The sequence below is a fragment of the Columba livia genome, chromosome 2 (genome assembly GCF_036013475.1).
Source record: "Columba livia isolate bColLiv1 breed racing homer chromosome 2, bColLiv1.pat.W.v2, whole genome shotgun sequence".
In the NCBI taxonomy this organism is placed as follows: Eukaryota; Metazoa; Chordata; class Aves; order Columbiformes; family Columbidae; genus Columba; species Columba livia.
In genome coordinates this window covers 1,460,489-1,477,489 of record NC_088603.1, presented here as the reverse complement: position 1 = coordinate 1,477,489, position 17,001 = coordinate 1,460,489, and the positions used below count along the sequence as shown (strand labels likewise).

The 17,001-nt window shown below is 52.9% G+C and overlaps 2 protein-coding genes across 3 annotated transcripts in view; both read left to right on the top strand.

Annotated features, from left to right (window-relative positions):
- KLHL18 (kelch like family member 18) overlaps positions 1-15,369 on the top strand; it is a 28,464-nt gene extending 13,095 nt beyond the window's left edge. Inside the window, exons 2-10 of one of the 2 annotated variants that reach the window (XM_065055005.1) lie at positions 1,025-1,155; positions 1,600-1,740; positions 3,033-3,231; positions 4,675-4,835; positions 5,070-5,206; positions 6,785-7,007; positions 10,417-10,521; positions 11,419-11,530; positions 13,273-15,369. In XM_065055005.1, the coding sequence (XP_064911077.1) occupies positions 1,025-1,155; positions 1,600-1,740; positions 3,033-3,231; positions 4,675-4,835; positions 5,070-5,206; positions 6,785-7,007; positions 10,417-10,521; positions 11,419-11,530; positions 13,273-13,659 (1,596 nt within the window). In that variant the 3' untranslated portion in view covers positions 13,660-15,369. Of the gene's footprint in view, positions 1-1,024; positions 1,156-1,599; positions 1,741-3,032; positions 3,232-4,674; positions 4,836-5,069; positions 5,207-6,769; positions 7,008-10,416; positions 10,522-11,418; positions 11,531-13,272 lie in introns of both variants that reach the window. The other variant, XM_065055004.1, reaches the window with a different exon arrangement.
- A 134-nt stretch (positions 15,370-15,503) lies between these two features.
- On the top strand, positions 15,504-16,762 carry LOC135578774 (uncharacterized). The gene is made up of 4 exons (XM_065055063.1): positions 15,504-16,019; positions 16,114-16,224; positions 16,308-16,391; positions 16,497-16,762. Exons 1-4 carry the CDS (start codon positions 15,516-15,518, stop codon positions 16,677-16,679), a joined length of 882 nt encoding a protein of 293 aa, XP_064911135.1. The 5' UTR covers positions 15,504-15,515; the 3' UTR covers positions 16,680-16,762.
- The last annotated feature ends 239 nt before the right edge of the window (positions 16,763-17,001 follow it).

The window sequence follows — 17,001 nt, the reverse complement described above, 5'->3', positions numbered from 1 at the left end:
CACAACTCTCAAATCTTGGAGCCTTTGTGATGTTTTACACATAGTTTTATGTTAGTAGAAGAGATCGATATTGGGCTTTACGCATCTAAGTCACCGTACAAACGTATAGGTGAGGTTTTTTTCCATAGCTGTACAGTCCGTACCATTTTCCTTGCTGCTTTTGCTCTGGGCATTGGGAACTCTGACCCCACACTAAATGTCTTTAAAAACTCTTGTAACAGCGTTTATGGGGGTTGACTGTGCTTTTGTTTCAAAAGAAAAAGATCCTGCTTGCTTATGCATCTTGCATAATACCCCATTCTATTTTAATTTTCTTTTAATTTTAATATATCAGGAACTTTGCTTTCCAGATTCCCAGCAAGTTGTGTTTACTGGGTGTGAGCTCTGGATCTAGAGGGACATTCAAGGTGCTGCTGGGAACCGTGAAAACCCCACATGCAAACGATATTTTACTTAATAAGCTGCCTAGACATGAAAAAGGAGATGAAGCTTTTTGTAGATGAGAAGAAAACAGCTTGTCGGATGACCTGGAGAGTACAAGACCTGCTGTGCCAGCTCATTTGGCCCAGCAAAACGAAGCTCAACTGGGGAAATCTTGCTTAAGTGGGGGAAAAAGGACCGTTCTGCACAAGCGTAAGCCGGTGTGAGTCAGGTTAGGCTGGAAATGAGGGGGGAAAAAGCTCTGAACCGACAGAGAGAAGTAATCAGCGCAAAGGCCTGTGTCATTTGGAAGAGAATTAAATATTGTGTAGCGTCTGCAGGAGCGAGACGTGGAGTCGGAGATGCGAGAAGCCTGTGTGCAGTTGAACACTGAGGATTTGTGTGAACACGTGGCCGTTCTTGGGGAGAAATCTAGAGATTCTTGGATTCCGAAGCTGGAATTTAAGAGCCAGGCTGCTGTTTGCGAATGGAAATTGTCCAACTTCCAGCCTCACTTACTGCTAGCGGAATCATCTGGACCCTGCGTTTGGCGGTGGATGGTTCTGATCTTCCTTCTTTCCCCTTTTCTCGCTTTCTTTTTTAGGTAGGAGACCATAAATTTAGCGCCCACCGGATCGTGCTGGCGGCTTCTATCCCCTATTTCCACGCCATGTTCACCAACGACATGATGGAGTGCAAGCAGGACGAGATCGTCATGCAGGGGATGGATCCCAGGTGACGTCCGTGGGCCTTGGCGTTGGGCATACGAGGCTAGAAAGTGTGCGAACAGCACTAGAACAGGGGTTTTGTAGAATTAAAGAATGGTATGGGTTGAAGGGACCTTAAAGCTCATCTAGTCCAGCGCTGATATGAGCAGGGACATCGTCACCAGCTCAGGTTGCTCAGACCCCGTCCAGCCTGGCCTGGGATGTCTCAGGGATGGTTCATCCACCACCTCTCTGGGTACCTGGGCCAGGCTCTCACCACCCTCAGGGCAACAATTCCTTCCTCATGTCCAGCCTGAATCTCCCTCCTTTAGTTTAAACCATCCCCCCTTGTCCTATCACAACAGGCCCCGCTAAGAAGTCCATCCCCAACTTTCTCCTCAACCCCTTTTGCTCGTAGCGTCGCGCGCGAGGTTAATTGTTAATAGATTATGCTCCTTTTCCCCCCGTTTAGTGCACTCGAGGCTCTGATCAACTTCGCCTACAACGGGCACCTGGCCATCGACCAGCAGAACGTGCAGTCGCTGCTGATGGGGGCGAGTTTCCTGCAGCTGCAGAACATCAAAGACGCTTGCTGCACCTTCCTCCGAGAGAGGTGAGCGGGTGTTTTTCGGCTGCTCCCCGACCCCAGCGAGGTTTTAATCATCTGGGAATCTGCGGAATACGTGTGTGATCTGCGCCCTCCTATTCTCCTGTAAAATAACTTCTCTGCTTTATCAGATGCTGAAGTCAGGGCGTGTTATAAAGGAATTCCCAGCCATGGGAATGAATCCCTGGAGAAAAACAGAGGGAATATTTCCCTTTTTCCAGAGTTCTTTAGCTCATTACCCATCACAGCGGTGCGCGACTGCCTTGACCTCCTCGCAATATTAATCATCACCTTTTCCGCTGTTGCGTGCGCGAAGGGGAGGAACGAAGGCTTTCTAGGAGCTTCGGCAGCACTTTAAATCGATCGCAGGTTTCTCCGCTCCCCGGGCAGCGTTTGGCCATGGGGCTGTTCCAGCACCGCGATCTGGAGCCCGAGGGCCGGGCTGTTCTTTGGAAACGCACCACATGTGTCTTCACGTCCCGCTCTGGCGCGTTTCCTCTCCCCAGCCCAACTTCCCCGCAGCTGTTCCGTGTGTTCCGTGGCGTGATATTAAACAGACCCACCAAAGAAATGGAACATCTCAGCCCGTTATTTTTCTTGACTTCTAAATAGTAGTATCCCATAAGCACAGGTTGGGGAGAAAAATGTTTTTCCTCTTTATTGAAGATGCCTCAATTTTGCCTCCTGAGTTTCTGCAATATAAGTTGTGTAAGATCACAGAGTATTCATTTTTCTCGCAAAAAACATTTTATTTGATGCAACACTCAGCTGGAAATAGATGGGATGTGTGGGGTTTGGGGTGCCTGCTGGCTTTAGGCAGTTGTATCTCTATCTAAATGAAGCGAGGTGATTTGGTTTGGCATGTTGAGCTGCCACAGTTCTCCCAAATCTACCAGGAGCCAACTGGGTGTCCTAAGTTACTAAATAATTAAAATAACAAGAAAAAGGGTGGGTTCTGACCATCCCAAAGAGCTGGAGCACACGCACTGAGCTCTCGTTCTTCAATGGAATTAAGATTCGGGATCTTTTAGCTTAGTATGGGATGTTTAGCGTTAGAAAACAACACAACTGTTGGCTCTTGTTGCCAAGAAGGGGTTCTTGTTTGGATGGGAGCGTCCAGGACAAATCCCTGTTTCTGTAGAGCCCGTGACCGTAATAAATATCGTCTTCTCCAACTTCTTCACGCCACTGATTCCTTGTATCCTCTGACGCGTCGCTTCGCTGAACCTGTTCAGAATTCTTTCTATCCTCCTATTAACCTGCCATCGCTTTTCCTCTCCTTTTCCCCCGGTTCCCAGGCTTCACCCCAAGAACTGCCTGGGCGTGCGGCAGTTCGCGGAGACCATGATGTGCGCGGTGCTCTACGACGCTGCCAACAGCTTCATCCACCAGCACTTCGTGGAGGTCTCCATGTCCGAGGAGTTCCTGGCGCTGCCTTTCGACGATGTCCTGGAGCTCGTTTCTCGGGACGAGCTCAACGTGAAGTCTGAGGAGCAGGTGTGTAGGTCTCAACCGAGGAGTTTTTCCCCTGTTCCTGGTCTGAATGAAGCTGAGATGATGTCCTGGCATGCTGGGAACACTCGGTGGTGCTGGATAAGGCTACGCTGACTCCCTGAGCGCCACTTCTGTGCTGCCAACCTTTCCTTGCTCTGAGAAATGCCAGTTTCTCAGACCATAGATTGTTTTGAGGTATTTTGATTCATCGTTGACAAGAAGTGGAAGCTCTTGGGTCCTGAGGACCTTCAGCTGTTCCCATTACTGTCAATAAGCTGCTGGTCCTAGAGAAGAAAGGGGTCGAACAGGGTTTGGGCAGTAGCCGCTTCTTCGTGGAGCTCGTGTTCTGGTCCAGAGGAGCGCTCCTGAAGTGGAAAAAACTCACTGTGAGTGCTGCAGAGATTTATAATGAATGTTCCAATGAATTTGCCATCAAGAGGCTCCTCTAGACTGGCGTGTTCCTAAAAAAATACAAGAGAAAGCGGGGCTGAACGACTCTAAGTTGTTTCTCAACAATTTGGAGGATCTCTCAGGCTGCAGGGGAAACAGAATCCGTCCTCGAGCCAGGAAATCTGTCCGGCGCTTTCTGAGCAGGTTGGTAAGGAGGCGACAAACAAAAAGCAGACCTACAGCTATCTCCGCCTAGGGTACGAGTGTGATTCGTTAATCACAGATTAATCAGGCTGCCTGAAACGTCCCCGAAACGCGCAGGGAGGGGAACCTGCTTCGTACTCCAGCCACGCTGCTGGATCAGACCAGGAATCTTGCTGGTTTTTCCGAGTGGGGCAGGAGGGAGTTCAGAGAGTCTCTCTCATCAGAACCATTTTCTGGTTTTCGCAGAGCAGCACTGTTGGTCTCTTCTCCCAAGTAACAAGTGATGGGACAAGAGGAAACGGCCTCAAGTTGCGCCAGGGGAGGTTGAGGTTGGATCTGGGAACAATTTCTTCCCCAAAGGGCTGTGGGGCATTGAACAGGCTGCCCAGGGCAGTGCTGGAGTCACCAGCCCTGGAGGGCTGGACGGACGGACATGAGGTTCTCAAGGGACATGGGGCAGTGCCAGGGGTGGGGGAACACTTGGACTTGATGATCTTGGGGGTCTTTTCCAAGCAAATGATTCTGCGATTCCCTAGTTTGCTGATTTCTGACAGTACATAACAAGGTTTTGCATCCTGTCCCACCTCCTCTTAACAAAACTCTCCTCCTAACTCCCTCACTGTGAACATTTGTACCGAACATCCCGTCCCACGGGACAACAGATCGGTGTTATCGCAGCCTGAATCAAAGGCAGAGCAACACCAAAGCCACCCGAGAGCCCCATGGCGCCATGCAGAGCATCCTCATTCTGTGCTGAAACGGCGGCATCCGAGATCAGAGGAACATCATCTTCAATACGTGGTTTGTTTTTCCATAGGACAACTGGCAACCCCAAACCTCTTTCTCCCGCAGGTGTTTGAAGCTGCGTTAGCCTGGATACGCTTTGACCGAAACCAGAGGGAGTCGTTCCTACCCGAGCTCCTGTCCAAAATCCGCCTCCCCCTTTGTCGCCCTCAGTTTCTCACCGACCGCGTGCAACAAGACGACCTGGTCCGCTGCTGCCACAAATGCCGGTGAGGCTTGATGTGGGTTAGAAAACCACCCAGGGGATGGCAGAAGTGCCAGGAATGTTGTTTAGTGGTTTTGGAGACTGAAATCCTCTCTTTCTGTGGACAGAACACCTCACGTAGCAAGAAAAAAACCAAAGCACCCTCCCTAATTTTAACCCATGTTGCCTTCTATAAGTGCTGGCCATGGTTGTGGGAACATCAGTTGCTCACCCGAGCTCTTTAACTCTTTGATGTCAGGGATCTCGTTGATGAAGCAAAAGATTATCACCTGATGCCGGAGCGCCGGCCGCACCTCCCGGCCTTCAAGACCCGTCCTCGGTGCTGCACGTCCATCGCGGGATTGATTTACGCCGTGGGAGGGCTGAACTCGGCAGGTACCTTGCACGCCCGCTCCCCGCGCTGCGGTTTGCTGGGCAGGACAGTGGGATCGGGAGCTTCCCTCCCACAAAGCGCTGGGCAGCTTATCCTGCTCTGTGCAGCACTCAGACCCTCCCACTGAAATGCTCGAGGTATCTGCACCCGTAGTTTAACATCTTCCAGCTAAAAACTGTCTAGATCAGTTTGATTTAGGACGGTTGTTATTTTGTATCTTAAAAATCAGCGTTTGGAGGATGGTGGCCTTGAATCTACGGTCTACCTTGATTTCAGTGAAGCAGAGTCCAGTTGAGGCCTGGATCCAGTGCAGTGCCTCAGGGGTCGGTACTGGGGTCGGTGTTATTCAATATATTCATCAATGATTTGGATGAGGGAATAGAGTGACTGTCAGCAAGTTTGCTGGTGACACCAAGCTGGGAGCAGTGGTGACACTGGAAGCTGTGCTGCCATCAGAGACCTGGACAGGCTGGAGAGCTGGGCGGGGAAAATGTAATGAAATAGAACAAGAAAAGTGTAGAGTCTTGAATCTGGGCAGGAACAACCCCAGGTTCAGTGTAAGTTGGGGAATGACCTATTAGAGAGCAGTGTAGGGGAAAGGGAGCTGGGGGTCCTGGGGACAGCAGGGTGACCATGAGCCAGCACTGGCCCTTGTGGCCAGGAAGCCAATGGTACCTGGGGTGGGTTAGAAGGGGGTGGTCAGTAGGTCAGAGAGGTTCTCCTGCCCCTCTGCTCTGCCCTGGGGAGACCACACCTGGAATATTGTGTCCAGCTGTGGCCCCTCAGTTCCAGCAGGACAGGGAACTGCTGGAGAGAGTCCAGCGCAGCCACCAAGATGCTGGAGGGAGTGGAGCATCTCCCGTGTGAGGAAAGGCTGAGGGAGCTGGGGCTCTGGAGCTGGACAAGAGGAGACTGAGGGGGGACTCATTCCTGGGGATCAAGATGGAAAGGGGAGTGTCAGGAGGATGGAGCCAGGCTCTTCTGGTGACAACCAGGGACAGGACAAGGGGCAATGGGTGCAAACTGGAACACAGGAGGTTCCACTTGAAGATGAGAAGGAGCTTGTTTGGGGTGAGGGTGGCAGAGCCTGGCCCAGGCTGCCCAGGGGGCTGTGGAGTCTCCTTCTGTGCAGACATTCCAACCCGCCTGGACACCTTCCTGTGTAACCTCATCTGGGTGTTCCTGCTCCATGGGGGATTGCACTGGATGAGCTTTCCAGGGCCCTTCAGCCCCTGACACTCTGTGAGGGTCTTTGTGGGTGAGTGGAACTGTCTCTGGGAAATGTGAATTGATTTAAGTGTAGGAGCAGGGAGGCTGGAACAGGACATGTGTGATCCCAGAACAGAACGTGTGAGATCCCAAAACAGGACATATGAGATTCCAGCATAAGATCTATGAGATCTCATCGGTTTCCCCAGAGAAAAACTTGCAAAACCCCCGTGTCAACCCCATTTTCGGGGTCAGAACGCAACCGCTCCCCCCTCGCGCATCCCCTCTTCGAGCCAGCTCGCTAAAACCGCGTGGTTTTTTTTTCAATTGGGTCTCCCCTCTTTTAATTTGCGTAGCAAATTTTTACGCAGGCGACTCGCTGAACGTGGTGGAAGTGTTCGACCCCATCGCCAACCGCTGGGAGAAGTGCCAGCCCATGACGACGGCGCGCAGCCGCGTCGGGGTGGCCGTGCTCAACGGGCTGCTCTACGCCATCGGTGGCTACGACGGGCAGCTGAGGCTCAGCACCGTGGAGGTTTATAACCCCGAGACGGACTCCTGGTCCAAAGTGGAAAGTATGAACAGCAAGCGAAGGTACGTGCGGCTCGCTCGGTGGGGAAAGGGGACTTGTTTATGGAGGGGAAGGAAAAAAAGGGGTTGTAGGAGAGCTGGAGGCATTAGTGGCGTAAATCAACAGATGGGATGGGGGTGAGTTCGCTCTGAACGCGACACGCGCCTCGATCAGCAGATGAGATCAGGTGTGGGTTAATTCTGGGGTAATTCTACACGGTTATGCAAAGTGAACAACAGACAATCACTCCGGGGGTCCAACTCAATTATGACTTGACTAAAAGCGCGTGGTGGAATGCAAATTACAGCGGTTAGTGACTTGGCGAAAGTATAATATCACAAAACTTGTCAATACATTGATAAGTCGTCCTACAAACAGTGGATTGGCAACGATTAGTGACTGTAATACCAAACATTAAGACTTCAACAGCAGAACTTAAATGATGCTACGTTTTTATGTTCAAGAAAAATGAAAAGAGAGAGAAGGAAAACTAAGATATGAGAAAGAGAGTAAGATATAAACTAAGATATGAGAGAGCAAGAGAGTAAGATATCACCACTGCACAGGTGGTTGATCCAGCGATGTCTGGTGAAGGGAGGGTGGTCACGGTGAAGATTTGGGTCACTCTGTGCAGCTCATACTCGCCACAACCTGACGCCGCACACGGGGTCATTTTATAACCCAGTTCAGTTACATGTGGGTGGTTCATCTCCTGTTTCGCTCTTCATGCTAATCAGGAAGACTCTTCTAGAAATAGGTCTGGGGTCTTCAAACTAGGGGAATGTTCATGGTACTGAGCAGAACTGAGTTGTCATGCCCATCGGGGGTAGCTGTTGGTTCACGGTTTCTTCCGATAATTGGTTGCCTGACAGATGGTTCATCTCTATCATCCCAATTGGGCCATGAGGCCTTTCACAGCAATGACTTTGATCACCCTTATCTTACCAGGTGTCTGCCTCCATGGCCATAAAACTCTGGGAAGGATGAGATGAGATGTCATCTATCTTATCTTCCCAAAGCAACACAAAACCAGACATTTAAGGCATAATAAGGTCCTTTGTTCTGCTGAGGATGTGGGGGGAAGCGCTTTGAGGTTGTCACAGATGCTGAAGGAGAAATTCACGCGTGGGGAATCTAAGAATCACTTTGTAGAATCATTTTGGTTGGGAAAGACGCTCGAGATCATGGCAAAGGAGGAGCGGAGCAGGGTGGGATTTGCGTGGCCACACCTGAGGGTAAAACTCAGCGGGTCGGCATATCCGCATATCACAGCATTATTTACCAGGAAAACCGTTATTAAGACCCCAGTAATTAAAAAGCCGCCGAGCTGTGTGCGTGGTAAGATAGAGAGATCTCTCGCTTTTGGTGACGACGAGGAGAGACATCAAAGTCAACGAGAGCGATGATGTTTTGCTGAGGTCCGCAGGGGTTTGACCTGCAGTCCTAGACACGGTCAGAGCCGCGTTTCTCCAGACTGTGATCCTGGGGGGACATAAAGTCCCCGCGTAGGAAACTCCTGCGCTGCCGGGGGGCAAATAAACCTGTTTTACCATCTCTGAGCAGCACCGGGAACTTCTTTCCCTACCAGAAAACAAGAAAGAACCGCAGCTGGGAAGGAGAGGAGTGTTTTTATCACCACGGAGAGGAGTTTGCAGCTGAGCAGAAGGTGTTTGTGCTCCCGACCAGCCCGGAGGCCGCTTGGTGGTTGGGTTTGGGTTATTTTGGAAACCCAGCTGTTGAATTGTGTGGTTGTCCCATACTCCTCACCACAATGTGGCAGCCGCTTCCCTCTTTAAACACCTTCCTGCCATCCGGGGTTTCTGCCGCGGTTTTTCTTGCCGCTGCGCCCAGTCGCCGCAAGTCGTTAAATTATTGGCTTTTCTACAAGTTTTTCAGCGCATTTTGCCATGGTTTGGTTGTTTTGTGGCCTGAGATGCTGATCGTTCGGGAGAACACACCGCAAGCAGCTGAGTACGTGAAAACCTGGCCACAAGGCTCGGATTTATAGTGGAAAAGCTCATTTTTTCCCGTAGCAACGAGCTTTTCGCGGCGTTGGATGCTCTTGCGCGGAGGAAAACGTCCATTGTTGTACAAACTGCTTGGCCCTGGCTGTAGCACTGGGGTTATTTTATCATGTCGCTGAGTTTTGACAACATTTTCGAGGTAGGATCCCGTCTCTTGGCCCAGTCGCCCCATTTGATAAACCTGCGAGCCAAAGATGCGATTTACAGCTGAAATGACGTTATTAAGCGTCTTGGTTTAAGCTGGGAGCAGTGGTGACACTGGAAGCTGTGCTGCCATCAGAGACCTGGACAGGCTGGAGAGCTGGGCGGGGAGAAATTAATGAAATATAACAAGGGAAGTGTAGAGTCTTGAATCTGGGCAGGAACAACCCCAGGTTCCAGTGTAAGTTGGGGAATGACCTATTAGAGAGCAGTGTAGGGGAAAGGGAGCTGGGGGTCCTGGGGACAGCAGGGTGACCATGAGCCAGCACTGGCCCTTGTGGCCAGGAAGCCAATGGTACCTGGGGTGGGTTAGAAGGGGGTGGTCAGTAGGTCAGAGAGGTTCTCCTGCCCCTCTGCTCTGCCCTGGGGAGACCACACCTGGAATATTGTGTCCAGCTGTGGCCCCTCAGTTCCAGCAGGACAGGGAACTGCTGGAGAGAGTCCAGCGCAGCCACCAAGATGCTGGAGGGAGTGGAGCATCTCCCGTGTGAGGAAAGGCTGAGGGAGCTGGGGCTCTGGAGCTGGACAAGAGGAGACTGAGGGGGGACCTCATTCATGTTTACAGATATATAAAGGGTGAGTGTCAGGAGGATGGAGCCAGGCTCTTCTGGTGACAACCAGTGACAGGACAAGGGGCAGTGGGTGTAAACTGGGACACAGGAGGTTCCACTTGAAGATGAGAAGCAACTTGTTGGGGGTGAGGGTGGCAGAGCCTGGCCCAGGCTGCCCAGGGGGTTGTGGAGTCTCCTTCTGTGCAGACATTCCAACCCGCCTGGACACCTTCCTGTGTAACCTCATCTGGGTGTTCCTGCTCCATGGGGGGATTGCACTGGGTGAGCTTTCCAGGGCCCTTCAGCCCCTGACATTCTGGACTCTGAGTTTTACATTTGTTGGTGACTCGCGTGTCTCGTGAGGCTGTGCAGCCACAACCGACCAGCAGCACCGGGAGGATCTTCCAGCCACAATTTTGTCCCAAGATCTGGGTTTTAATGTCGATTTTCATCCCTTTGCTCAGGAAAACAGGGGGTGCACGTACCAAAAGCATCTTCCCTGACCCAATGCTCCCATGGGATCGAGCGGCTGAGCGGCCTGGGGGTGAAGGCAGAGGAAGAGGAGGAGGGTGTTGGGGGATGAAGTAGGTTTTTGGGGGGTGATGGAGGCAGATTTACCACAAAACCACCTCACGCCGTCCTGCTCTTGGTTGCAGCGCGATGGGGACGGTGGTGCTGGACGGGCAGATCTACGTGTGTGGCGGGTACGACGGAAACTCGTCCCTCAACTCCGTGGAGTCTTATTCTCCAGAAACGAACAAGTAAGAGCTCGTCGTGCCCTAAAAATCACAGTAAATGAGGCAAAAATAACCTTTATACCCTGAGAGCAGAGCAGCATCCCTCCTCGTAAGAATTTACCTGGGTGCGAGCCAACAAAACACATTATTTTGGTAAAATAAAGGTGAAGGTAGAAAGTTCTCTTCCTGCAAAGAAAATTTTCACTCATCTTAATTGTTCAATTAGAGAACATGTGTGATTAAGTGAATTTGAATTTAAAGTTGCCACTGCAGGGGAGGAGTTCTGCCTCCTGCGTTTCTCACCTGACCAAATTCCTCTTTGCTTGGTTTGTCTTTAAGCATTTCACGTAGTACAATTCTGACAATATATTATCTTATAATTGTGGTTATGTGTGGTATTTGTTCCCTGGGTTTGACTTTTTCTTTTCCCCTTTTTTAAAACATTGGAGGCAAAATTGCTTTAAGCTACGTGATTGATTTATATGGAAGGAATACAATGGATTATCAAAAAATGGCAATCAATCATTAGTTCAAATATTTTCTTGCCAACTACGTTTTTTAACGTTGGTTTATTTTTCCATACACATTTTAGGATCCTAATCTTAAACCAAACAAACCCACAAAGTCTTTCCAGGGCTACTTTAGTATCTTTGCAAATATTAAAGGAGAAGAAGAGCTCAAAGTGGCAGCAAATTGAATTATTGGGGGAAAACTTTGGTTTTGGCAGCATTCACTTTATGGTTGGACTTGATCTCCAAGGTCTTTTCCAACCGGAACGATTCAACGCAAACCACGGTTTGGATAAATGAAGCGCTCAAAGGAGAGTTAGTGGAACCCAATGCTGGAAAATCTGGTTTAATTGAAATATCTGTGGGTTGTGAGTGTCCTGTGACCCTCCCTACCCTCTTCTGTCCCAAAAAGGTGGACGGTGGTGACCCCCATGAGCTCCAACCGCAGCGCCGCCGGCGTCACCGTCTTCGAGGGTCGGATCTACGTGTCGGGAGGGCACGACGGGCTCCAGATCTTCAACAGCGTGAGTTCCTGTGGGGAACCCCAAATTCTGTCATGTCCAGTGCTTTTCTTCTCGCTCAGGAAGGACTTTGCTCGCCGGGTCCCCGCTTGTCTCGTCCCCCAGCGCCACAAGGACCGAGCGGTTTATCCTTTCCCCGCTTCGTCTCATTTTAAATCATTTTATCATTGCGTCCGTGTGCCTTTGAGCTCTGAATTATCCCACATCTCAGGCTTTTCCTTCTGCTTTTCGCGGCTTCGCTTTCCAAACCAAATTATCACCAAACGAACTTCACAGCAGGGGGAGTTGGTGACACGAGGATGTTCAACCTCTTCCACCCGCTCTGCTTTGCTTTTCTTAAAGAAAATCCTGACGTGGAACAGAAAAAATTAGTTTTTCCTTAGAAATTGGGGTGTTTTGTCTGAATTGGATCCGTTACTAACACACCGCTCTCAAAAATTGGTAATAAAAGGTTTATTTGGAGCGGGAATAACTATTTCTGCCTCGCTCGGCAGCTCAGGGCTGTTGTCTGCAGTTAGAGTTCCCCAGGGCCAAGAGTTACAGATCTTGTCCGAGCTCGTCCCCGACAGGGACAAGTTTGAGCGGAGCCCTTGCAAAAAGGATCCGTCTAATGGTCTTTCTAGAAACACAGCTGTTAAAAAGTGGGGGGTGGTTGGGTTTATTCGCCCTGAGGTGCCAGATAACCCTTCTACAAATATCCAGGGAGGAGATGTCAATGTAAACAGGCAGCTTGGAGAGAGTGGGGAGTGTCCCTGAGGGTTTGGGGAGGTTTAGGGGGTCGTTGGGACACTTGGACATGGGTCAGGCAGAGCTTGGGCCGGTTCTGTGTGCGTGAGGAGAACGAAAACCTGGAAATCGAGACGCAGTTGAACTTTAATTAAAGGGGGCTCGATCCTTGTGGTGCTGAGGCTCAGGTATGTGTTTAAAACACCAAGAAGCTGATGGAAGGGGAGAGAGGCAGAAGGAGCATCAGCACAGCCGCGTTTGCTGTGGTCTCTGCCCATTCACCAGCGAGTTACTGGGCAAGGTCAGAGGGAGCGGGTGAAACACAATGGCTGGTGAGATCCAGGGTGTTAGGAAAGCCTAATGACCATGTGAAATATAGAATTATAGAATCGTTTTGGTTGGAAAAGACCTTTAAGATTGAGTCCACCCATTCCCCCAGCCCTGGCACTGCCCCATGTCCCTTGAGAACCTCATGTCCGTCTGTCCAGCCCTCCAGGGCTGGTGACTCCAGCACTGCCCTGGGCAGCCTGTTCCAATGCCCCACAGCCCTTTGGGGAAGAAATTGTTCCCCAGACCCAACCTCAACCTCCCCTGGCGCAACTTGAGGCCGTTTCTTTGTGTCCCTGTCTCCCCTCAGCTCCTGTTCTCCAGCTGAACCCCCCAGGTCCCTCAGCCGCTCCATCACACTTGTGCTCCAGCCCCTCACCAGCTCCCTTCCCTTCTCTCAACTCAAGGTCTTTCTTGTTCTGAGGTGATCCCGCCACCCCTCTGTCCGCCATTTTGAGCCCTGAGGTGATTGTGGTGCCCCTGGAGCCGCCATTTTGTGTTCTGAGGTGATTGTGGTGCCGCCATTTTGAGCCCTGAGCTGAGGGTCCCAAAACCACCCCAAGGATTTGAGGTTTGGTCTCCCCAGTGCCCAGCGCAGGGACGGTCACCACCCTGGACCCTCACTGCATGAAACCAAGAAACAAACCCCAGTTTCCCGCGTTGACACCATCCGCATTCTCTCTCGATTGCAGGTGGAATATTACAACCACCACACGGCCACCTGGCACCCGGTCACCAACATGCTCAACAAGCGCTGCCGCCACGGCGCCGCCGCGCTGGGCAGCAAGATGTTCGTGTGCGGCGGCTACGACGGCTCCGGCTTCCTCAGCATCGCCGAGGTTTACAGCTCCATGGCGGACCAGTGGTACCTGATCGTCCCCATGAACACCCGGCGCAGCCGCGTGTCCCTCGTGGCGAACTGTGGGCGTCTCTACGCCGTGGGGGGTTACGACGGACAATCCAACCTCAGCTCGGTGGAAATGTACGACCCGGAGACAAACCGCTGGACATTCATGGCGCCCATGGTGTGTCACGAAGGAGGCGTCGGCGTGGGCTGCGTCCCCCTCCTGACCATCTGAGCGAGCGGTTTTATTTTGGGTGGGGGGCACCGTCTTTACACCGACAATCCGGGGTGAGGTTCGGAGAGCGATATCCGCACAGGTGCGTTTCCAGGTGCTCAAGTCTCGCTCGCAAATACACCAAAACTTGACAAAACGATCCCCACCCTTGGCTCGTTGGGTCGAAGCTCCTGAGAGATCAAATATGTCGAAATACGGAGCGAACAAGGACCTGCCCGTCTCCCTCCACCACCCCGATCCTTCCTCTGGCCGTTGGTTTCTCCAAACCCCGCGGTTTTCTCGCTTTGGGAAGTGCCGTTGTGGGCTGGGGGAGGGAGAACGGGCTTAATTGCGACACAAAACCAGCCACTTTAATGACTTGAAATATATATTTGCGCCTTGTCAGCAAGGGAGTGACCCCGATACCCCGAGGGTTTGGTCAGGGATGGTGTTTGGGTGTGATGGCAGCTTCTCCAAACAGGAAAAACACAACCCTGGCGTCTGTTCCCAGGCTGTATCTGCGTTTTAAGGTGCTTCTTCCACAAGCTCTCGCCGGTTTGTCGGAGCAGAGCTCTGCTTCCCGCAGCCCGCCGGGGAAAACTTCCCCGCGAGAGCCGCGCGATGGGGAAATTGGGAGGAAGAAAAGGGGGTCGGTTAAACCAGCGGATTGTTTCAACCAGCGCATCGTTTCGGCACATTGGGAGGAGACGTGGCGAACGCAAACGGCACCGCGCAACAGCCTTGGCGTTTCAAAACGGGAAATCGGCCGAGGCGTTAATCGGAAATATGTCAATTAAATTAAGTATCGTGGAAGAGGGGGGTTGGATCCTGTCCCTCCTGTCCCCAGCCCGGGGGGGAGCTGGATGTCACCCCAGTCCCCCCACACTTGTTCTCCCTGACCCCAGGTTTCTCGGGGACATCACATCGGGTGTATATGTGGATGTCGATATCTTCAGGTACTGTGTATATTTTAGGTCTGTATAACGAGCATATCTGGCTATAAATGTGATTTATCCGTATATATCTATTATTTTCCACGTATACCCACTGCGCTCACTGCAGGGCGATTTATTTGGGGTTTCCGTGCTGCTAAGACTTGAAAAAGGAAAAAACCAACAAACAACCCATGAATTTTGAATCAAAATTAAGTCGTGAATTGCAGGAATAACGGAGCTGGAGCTGCGGCGACGTCTGCACAGAAGGACCAACCTCCCAGGGAAGGACCGCGACGCATTTTTCCCTCTTTCTACCCAATTTCCACGGGAGGTTTTGTCGCTCGTGCTCCCACAACCTCAGATCTGCCGCTTCTTTCCCACCCCAGGGCATTGTCTTTGCTCCAGGACGTGTCACCGGGATGGTCACCCTGGGCAGAGGTGGCTTTACTGTCCCATTTTCCATCCCAGGGTTTCGTGTCCATAAAAACACAAGTATTGGATCAAACACAAGAGCTGTGGCGCTCAGTTCAGCCCCAGACCTGCACGAAAACACGTCATTTTGGGTCACGCAGGGAGCGTCAATTCCTGGGACAACCCTCAATTAACGCCCCGGCCTCGAAATCAAGGAAAACCTAAACATGTCACAAAAATGCATCGACACGGCGCGTTTCTGCATCCGCAAACCCATCGCCCTGGCCCCGGCCGTGCCGCTTCTCCCCCTGCACCCACCAGCCCCCCAAAAAGGGCACTTTTGGTGTCGCTTCACCCTTTTTCTATTAAAACCAAGCCAAGTTCATCCCCCGGCCGCTTGCTGTGGCGTCTTTGGGCAAGGCGGGGGGGGGTTTGGCATGGGGCGCAATCGCCGTCCGGGGCGTTTGGATGAGGCTGAGCCGAGCCAGAGGGACTTCAAAATAAAATTTACAATTAAAAATTGCATAAAAAATGGGAAGAAAGAGGGGTTGGGGAGGGGGATTCTGCTTTTTCTCTCTGGTTATTGGGACGGGAGGAGCGCGGCTGGACGGATCCGGCGCCGTCCCGTCCTGGTGCGCAATGGGGAGCGGGCGAAGGGGCCGCGCGGGGGGATCGGTCCCGCCGAGCGTCGCCGCGTCCCGGCGAACGTGCCAAGGAAAACATCGGCAACCCGATCCCTTCCCCGCCGCCACGGGGGCCCCTGGTTATCCTGGAGGAGAAGCCGGAGAAATTGGGGGGCCCCCGAGCTGCGCCGAGAGCCCGTTCCCCGCTCCTCAGCTATTCCTGAGCCAAGAACCGATGTCCCGAGGTGACACCGGCCTCCCCATGGCGCTGGTGCTGGGGGCCGTGCTGCTGGTGACAGGTGCCACCGCGGTGTCCCCCGCGCTGCCGGCCCCCCGCGACCTGGCGCGTTCGGTGCTGGAGACCCACGGGCAGGAGCTGCGGCTGCTCAAGGTGCTGGGAGTCGCCAGGACGGTAGGAACGGGCCGGGGGACGCGCTGGGGTCCCCGTGTCCCCTCCGGCACCGCGAAGCCACCAGTGGCTTTGTCCTTGTCCCCTTCCCTGGCAGACGTTCGACTGGGGGACCCATTTCAGCATCAACTTCACCGCCCGCCAACCCGCCTGCCCCAAAAACGTCCCCGAGCGCCGCGGCGGCGGCTGCCAAGCCCGGCCGGGCAGGGTAAGCGGGGACAGGGACCCCCAGATCACAAAGCGGGGGACAGGTCGGTGTCCCCGAGGCACTCAGGGCTGCCGTGTCCCCAGGCGCAGCGCTGCACAGCCCAGGTCTCTGTCTTCGCCTTCCTGCCCGACGTGCCGCTGTCAATGGTGGAGTGTGGCCAGGAGCCGGTGAGGGGTCTGGGGCCCCCGTCCCTGGGGGTGACACGTCCCCACACACACTTTGGGGACGATTTTTGGCTGTGGGGTGAACGCTACCTTTATTTTTCCCCACAGCAGCCTGGTGGCAGCACCCAACCCCGCACCCCCGGCACCCCCGGAGCCGCCGGCACCAGCGCGGGTCACCCCTCATCATCATCATCATCCTCACCACGGCCACCCCCGCGCCCCCGGCCCCCCAACAGTGTGTCCCTGCTGGGGACATCCCGCCGCCCCCTGTCCCCAGCGGCGCTGGAATAAAGAAATGTCGGGGTCGGATGTGTGTGTGTGGGGGTGACATCCCGGCATTGGGCAACAGGGATGGGGCAAGCGCGAGGTTTGGCAAGGGGGGGGACATCAATAAGGAAAACGCTCCCAACGTCATCCTGTGGGTCCCTGCACCGCCTGGGAGAGGGGACAGTCCCCAAGGGGTCCCATAAATACCCCACATAACCCGCCAAGGGGTTCAGGACACCCTGGGGAGTGGGGACATGTCCCAAAGGGACCAGATGTGACACACTCAGGACCCCCTTGCTCCATGTGTGTCCCCTCCCCAAATAAAACTGTCACTCTGTGGGTTGGG

What these genes read in the sequence shown, in the direction of transcription:
- LOC135578774 (XM_065055063.1), top strand. Translation starts at nt 15,516, where the DNA reads ATGGGAAGAAAGAGGGGTTGGGGAGGGGGATTCTGCTTTTTCTCTCTG. An exon ending in GCCAAGCCCGGCCGGGCAGG is followed by an intron (nt 16,225 to 16,307) that starts GTAAGCGGGGAC and finishes CCGTGTCCCCAG; the next exon opens with GCGCAGCGCTGCACAGCCCA. An exon ending in TGGAGTGTGGCCAGGAGCCG is followed by an intron (nt 16,392 to 16,496) that starts GTGAGGGGTCTG and finishes TTTTCCCCACAG; the next exon opens with CAGCCTGGTGGCAGCACCCA.